General features: G+C 39.9%; 1 protein-coding gene across 1 annotated transcript in view; it reads left to right on the forward strand.

Moving 5' to 3' along the window:
- lypd6 (LY6/PLAUR domain containing 6) overlaps positions 1-7,381 on the forward strand; it is a 64,834-nt gene extending 57,453 nt beyond the window's left edge. Inside the window, exons 2-5 of the mRNA XM_085765775.1 lie at positions 981-1,155; positions 5,020-5,118; positions 5,501-5,631; positions 6,838-7,381. Of these exons, the coding sequence (XP_085621901.1) occupies positions 1,038-1,155; positions 5,020-5,118; positions 5,501-5,631; positions 6,838-7,014 (525 nt within the window). The 5' untranslated portion in view covers positions 981-1,037 and the 3' untranslated portion in view covers positions 7,015-7,381. The remainder of the gene's footprint in view (positions 1-980; positions 1,156-5,019; positions 5,119-5,500; positions 5,632-6,837) is intronic.
- Positions 7,382-7,670: the final 289 nt, after the last annotated feature.

A 7,670-nucleotide genomic window follows, 5' to 3' on the forward strand; every position in this document is an offset into this window, starting at 1 on the left:
ATTTGACCACTAGAAAGGTGTTATTTTCAAGATGGCGTCCAAGATGGATAGGAAGCCTGGGGAGACACCAGAGGTGAATAGGGTAAAATTTTTAACTAACAGATATCACCATGAAACTTCCCAAGTTTATCACTTACATTAAGACAAATATTTTTTGTATTACAAGTTTTGTCAAATTGTATGTTTAAATATGTAAATTAGGCAATATATGCGCTAATTTGCATATCCGAAATCTGAACAATGGATAAAAGCCACTTTCAAAATTCTTGTTTTATTTTGTTGACATACTAGAGTCAGAAGTTTTTACAGAGGGGATTTTGGATATCTCTCTTTATCACTCTGTAAATGAGAAAATACTAGCAGCCCTAAAAAGTTGGTCGTGTTTTTAGGAGTAAAATGTTGTATAAGAGCCCGAAATCTCCACTTCAGCAGCACCTACAGACACCAAACCTTCCAGTTTGATCCCTTTCTATATTCTGAAGGTTTTTACAGAGGGGATTGTTGATATATCATTCATAGCCTGATTTATACAACATTTTACTCCTAAAAACACGACCAACTTGAATTTTTAGGGCTGGTGACAGAGATATCCAAAATCCCCTCTGTAAAAACTTCTGACTCTAGTATGTCAACAAAATAAAACAAGAATTTTGAAAGTGGCTTTTATCCATTGTTCAGATTTCGGATATGCAAATTAGCGCATATTTAATGAGATATTGCCTAATTTACATATTTAAACATACAAGAGAGAAACCTTTTGTTAGAATTTTTTTAGGGTCAAGTCATATTTGCACCTGACTACAAGCTGGTTTAAAAATAAATGACAGTGTTTTATTTTCAGTTTCAGTTTAATTGGGACAATGTACATTAATAAAACATTGTAAAAAAACAAATGTAAATGCACCCAAGTTAGCTAAAAAAGCTAGTTTTCATCGCCAGTATTTCAATATCATTTACCTATAGATCTCCCTCTGTTACAGGTGTGTGGTTGATCTGCACCAATCAGGGAGCTGCATGTGTGAAACCAGGACGCAGCCATGGAGCCCTGGTCTGCAGCGGCCTGGGTGCTGCTGCTGACCGTCGTCATGGATCTTCTGAAGATCACCAACACCAGAGACTTCACTAAACAAGACATCGTATCCCTCCATCCGTCCAGTCAGTGTCCTGCACCGTGTCTGTCTCTGTCTGTCTCCGCTCACCTCACACACACCAGTGTCCACAGAGCCAGAGCTGGCTAAAGAATAGTTTTACATTTGTTAATTAATTGTTTATATAATAATAATAATATTTTGAGCCACGGCACATTTTGTTCATTAAAAAAAAATCCCGCGGCACACCACAAACTAAAAATGTTACAAAATGGCACAGTGCTGCCTAATACAGTAAATATAATACAAATATTGTCTCTTACAGTGAAGTTAGTTTATTCTGACTCAGTATGGACATTGTGCAGGCTTCTGCCACTACTACACCCATTGACATAAAAGAGTCCTATTTTATTAGCCAACTCTGCCAGACAGGCACTATTGCAGACAGATGCTCAACAAAGCCAAACCTAGTCACAGCACTCGATAGAGTGTTGAATCTCATCCGTTAACGGTTATAAACGCTTACAAGCGTTGGTTATCGGTCTGAAAATGTGCATCCCTAGTTTGGCTCAATTAAGTTAAATTTGATCATTTTTCACGGCACACGTGACTGACTCTCACGGCACACTAGTGGAAAATCACTGCGTACTCCTAAGTATGGCTTTCATATAGATTAAGGAATCAAATTTAACAAAATGTTAAACTGTTTTTTGTTTTGTTTTTTTAAATTCTAATTACATAATATTAATGTTTCACCCAAGTGGCAACCCTCCGTGACGTCACCCATTGGTTTGTGAAGGGCCGTTTGTGAAGCCCGGAGATTGGCTTTCAGGGCGCCGCCATTTTTGATTTTTGGAGCCAGAAGAAACCATATTTGGACGAGGGGGCGGAGCTGGTCGAGGGGCGGGTCGGACCCGTGTCTCCGAGGCTGCTCCGAGGCTTTACCCAGCAACACTGGCTAACTGCCGAGCGGCTACGCTGCTAGCACCGTTAGCATCTACAACTCGAGGTAAACTTTATATTTAACGGTGAAAGTAACCTCAGAAGCTTATTAAATACATGTCCATGTTTGAACTAGCCTACATAGATCCCATGAGGAGTAATGTGTCACGTTATTGTAGCCGATGTTAGCATTAATACGCTAATGTAAAGCTGTGAAACGTATTTTGATATTGTTTTAAATTGTTTTACAGAACCCAGAGACTAGTTTCTGTCTCAAACTGTAAAGCTGCAACACATTAAACTGTCATGGACTGAAACTGGTGGGTTACGGCTCCTGGACTTGATGTTACCTCACCTGTATCACCGATGATCGGCTGCTGGAGCTCCGACCTGTCGACCACGTTACAGCATTCACCCAGCTATTAGCTATTATTTTACATTCCTATTATATATATATGCACATATTTTTTGCAGGTTACCAACATGTAGATGTACTGGAAATTCAGCTAATACAATACAAGCTTGTCTTTTGACAGTATGGCTCACCTTTACATCATCCACAGCTTATAAAACGTTTTCAGTGCTGTGAAATGCTGAAATTACTAGTGCAGTTTAAACATGAAATTAATTTATTTACTAAGATTTGCTTTACAGATTTTTAATGGGCCAGATCTTTACAGTAACATTAACACCACGACACACTGCTGTAATCAATAATAAATTAAGGAAAAAACTTTCCAGGACTATTTCTATGTATGCTTCCACTACACACAAGAAAAATACAAATGTTTAATCTTGTTCCTTGAAATAATAAAGCATCTAGAGATGAATATCAGAGCTTGTGCTTTCCTGATGTTTCTTGTCAACTAATCTATGATATTGAAAACAATAATTCACCAAAGTGTCACATTACATTGACCATGAGGTTATGGTAAATATGTAAAAGAAATACTACAATTTAATCACAGTAACTTTCTTTATTATTACATTTTCAATGATAACAATCATCGACTGAATAAAGCATTTGTATTAACTGGACTATGAAAATAGCTGCTTCAAAATCTTCACTGTCAATTTTAAGTTAGTCACCCTAAAAAGTGTGAGGTCAAATGTGAACATGGAATAATAAACAAACAGTTGGTCTGTTCCCTCATCAGAGGTTTTCTGGTTTCATCATCATCACAGCTCCATAACTTCACATGATGTCCTCCTTCTGTTGGCACCGGTCACTCAGTTCTCACTGTGGCTCCTTAGAATCACAGTAAAACACAAGAACTTAAATTAAAACATGGCAGGTGCATGACTGTCTGCTTCAATTAAAGACATTTGTGTGTGAATTTACAGCAGTAAATGACAAGCCCCCACCTATGTTGTATTTATCAGTACAGTATGACACCAGCAAGATAGCAAGTTGATGGATAAACCTGGGGGCTTTGCAGCTTGTAGACCGATCCTACCGATCACTGTTCTGCCAACATGACGCCGTGGTCGTTAAATATTAAACCGGATTTATCCCGGTCCGGTAAAAGTCGGAGACGAGCTACGGTTAGCATGGCTAACACGGAGCTAACGGCGAGCTAACGTTAGCCGTGTGACTCGATTATTCACATTAACTATAAATTAACTTGTCTTGGACGGTGACAGTCTCATGTTCTCCGGTCAGAACAGACATGAGAACATGGGAAAGTAATCAGTGGTCTTCTGGAATATACAACAAATTAAATATAATTTTATGCGTTCAGAAAAAGAAAAAAATACTCACCGAACCGTGATATCGGCTCCCTCCGGGTCTGTTAGCACCGTCGGACGAGGTGAAACGAAAACTTGGGTGAAATTAATTAACTGCCAGCACTGCACCTGTGCTGTCTATCATCCACACATATCGACAAAATATCAGAAATTAAATTAAAACTGACTGAACACAATACGCAAACGACGGGAGGTCCCCTCCAGTGTTAATCCTCGGTGTCTGATCCACTGTGTCTGACCTGTGACGTCTCAGTCATCAGGCTGTCAATCATATTCCGTGCTGGAAGGTGATTGGTCAGTTATACCAACCAGGAAGGACTAATATCTAAATAATTATAGATTTTTTTTCAGAAGGACCACCAGGTCATATTTAAGGATGATAAACTTTAGCTGTTTAGACCGTTATCAGTTGAGAAAAAAAATTATTGAGCGAGTATTTCATGATTGAAAATGAATGGGAGTGGATTGGAACCAGGGCTTTCTGCAGCCACCCCCTGCAGGATGCGGCTGGGATTGCACGTAAAGTCACTTCCGCGTTGGCTTCACTTTTCAGACTGGAAGTCTCCGTCCATTTTTTTTTACAGTCTATGGTTTCACCACATTTGAGTTTGTTGAATTTCACTTGTGCTACCTGACTCCTACCTGGACAGGGTTAGGTTCACTTCAGCCAGATAACAAGACTTACTGTGCCCATGATCTCCACACATTTCATTTCACATGTTGAGGCAGTGATACTCCACATGTTGGACACAGGTTGTGTTGGTGGTTCAGTTAATGTAGACCATAATACTGCATAGGCTGCCATATAATAAGGCTCTAGACCACAACTGAAAAGAAAGTGCTGAACCAGAATGATTATTTAATTTGACATATCAGAGCCTCTCATTTGTTTCTGTGGGTATCCATGAGTTCTACACTGTGAGCTATGTTACTGTGTACTCAATATAGAGATATATTATGGTCTGCCTGAGATATGTGAACAACTTAATAGGCTTCATAAATTCTCAACTACAGCACCCGACCAGACCTGCCCTTCCGTTTCAGTCCAATTACAGTAAGGCGTATGCATGCTGAAGAAAATCGGTTTCCAATCGCATTATCTGGGAGAACTCCGATATTACATGCACATTGGTTGTCCAGTTATAGTCGGATTAAGGCAGTAATCTTTTTTTTCAAGTGTCATGTAAATGTACTGAGTGTTGTTGATGGTTTTTAATGGTTTGGTTTGTTCTTGTCTCAGGTACTCCATTTCCTGGTGCCTTCAAGTGCTTCACCTGTGAAGATGCAAAAGACAACTTTGAGTGCAACCGCTGGGCTCCAGATGTGTACTGTCCTCACGGTAAGACCATGTCAGACCAACATCTGTACGCTTCTAACACACTCTCTTCTGAATTGAAAACCTGGGTTTATAACCTGTAAAAACCAGAGAACATGTTCAACCCCAACCTCTATTTAATTTAATTTAATTTAAATGTAATCTTCATCAATATTTATGTCATATTTTGCCCTAATATCAATTTAGTCATCATTGATGAAAAATCATTACAGGTTGCTTTCTTTAGTGAACACATTTAGCTGTATCTCGAAAGCAACTGGACTTGGTTATTTGTCTAAGAAGCCGTTTCACCTCTCATCCAAGAGGCTTCATCAGTTCATGTAGCATCTACACAGTCAGCGATAATGAGCGGTGCTGTTTGTGCTTGTATCATGGTGTGTTGCAGAAGCTGAATACTGTTACAGCCGCCACACAGTGGATGTGGAGGGAGACAGTGTGTCAGTGACCAAACGCTGTGTGTCTCTGGAGGACTGTCTGTCCACAGGATGCACTGACAGGGACCATGAAGGAAAAAAGGTGGGAACAAAGAATGTAGTTATTAGTTATAGTTCAACATCACATGTCACTGACTATGAAAGTTAAAGTAACATTGCAGAGTTTTTCGGCCTTAAAATAATGTTTCCAGACTCATTGCAATGGTAGAAAAATGGTTAATAGGATGAATGGTGCTGCCGCTGCAGCCTGAGCGGGGTCGCGTCAGCTGAAACTGCACTATGTAACTTCCCTGCACGGGTACGAATCAAAGCGAAACACGGTTCCCCTCCGGTCGTCATCGCCGTCAACATAAGTTGACATTTGTCTCAAACGCCCCACCTATGAGGGACGGTTGAAACAGCATATTTTAAACAGAAACTACTGACCTTACTCTCGTTTTTATGAAGCATATCGGACAACATACTAGTGTACTTGTCGTTGCCAAAATTTCACATAATTTCTCACAATATAAATAGGTCAAACAAATACTTTTGTCCCGTGCGTAATTGTCAAGATCTGCATTTCGATTAAACTCACCTTTCTTCTTCTGTACGAGTTGTTGGACGACTGCATTTTCATTTCATTGACTTATTTCCCTGTCATAAGTCATGTTTATGGATACACAGTTGAACATATTGTCATTTTACCCTCGGCATTTTCCCCTCACTTTGCTGAATATCTGTTGATTCATGTCATAAACACGTTTTGTTCATTAAAAATATGTGGTGTTTATTAAAAATACATGTTGTTCATTCAAATCAGTTGTTGTTCATTGCAAAACAGTTATTAATTTGGTGATTTATACAGATATTGATCACGCAATGTGACCACCATTTCGCACGGTGGCGTGAGGGACATTTGAAACATCTGTATCAATCGTCCCTGCAGCGACTACTGACACTTCAACCTGTGACATTGTATACATTAGGACCTGTTTATGTACGAATTCATCTGTTGTTGGGTCATATTATTATTGCATGAAACACACAATACAACTTTTGATCACAAAAAAACTACCGCACGTAAGATTTTACTTTCCGTAGTCGAAAACCGGTTCGCGCTAATAACTTTTGAATGGAGTGACGTCATTTCACGAGCTTTCCCGGGATTGGTAGGTGTTGTGTGCTGAAGGTAGTGACGGAATCTGACGGCTCAAGCTTGTGTGGCTTTCAAGGAAATCGCTGTGTATCAATCGACCCGGCGCTCCCCTATATGTAAATGTAATCCCATGTCTTTCCTGCTGTCCAGGTGTGCACAGCGTGCTGTGAGGGAAACATCTGTAACTTACCGGTGCCATGGAACACAACAGACGCCATCTTCTCCATGACTTCTCTTCTCAGCAGCACAGCTGGACGACCACCAAGCCACATGCCCATTTATCTCCTCATCTTCGCTCACGTCTTCATCTCGAGTGCTGTTAAGTAAAAACATGTCAGGGTCATCTAGGTGGACTCAGGGAATCACCTTGTTAGACTCTGACAGGAGACAGTTTGGACAGTTTCCTCTGAAACTACAAGTCAGATTGTTGATTGGTTTTACACGTTCAGAGAAAACGTGGCCCTTGCACCAGATAATCCATAAAAACATTGGCTGTTTAAAGTCATCCAGCCAGCAGCAGCACTTAGTAACACTGATGTGTCATTGTCACACAGAACTAAAGTATGCAGTTCCCGGAGGAAACAACAGTAATAAAATGAATAACACATCATTTTAGTTTCCCTTCCAACATTCACTTTGTGTAGAAGAGTTTCACAGGGCTGAACTCACAGAGGTGAATGTACTGTACGTTGGACCAGGTTAAATACTCTACCAGCATGAACCTCCAGCTGTCTTAGCTCACAGCAGCTGAGACTGCACCGTGCTAGATATTCAGTCATATTGTTAATGTTGAATGCATGTACATACTTATAGTATTTATTTTTATATCAAGTCTTGTGAGAAAAGTGAATGTATGAGTTTGATGTGAAAGTTCCAGAGCTCTGGTCCAGAACAACTCGACAGGAACAGGTTCTTTATTCCAGAACTGTACTTCAGCTTTTTTTTTTTTTTTAAACATGATTCTTTTACTCTACCCGAGACGG

The sequence above is a fragment of the Trachurus japonicus genome, chromosome 21, assembly GCF_045865225.1.
Source record: "Trachurus japonicus isolate A0001 chromosome 21, Traja_1.0".
Classification (NCBI taxonomy): Eukaryota; Metazoa; Chordata; class Actinopteri; order Carangiformes; family Carangidae; genus Trachurus; species Trachurus japonicus.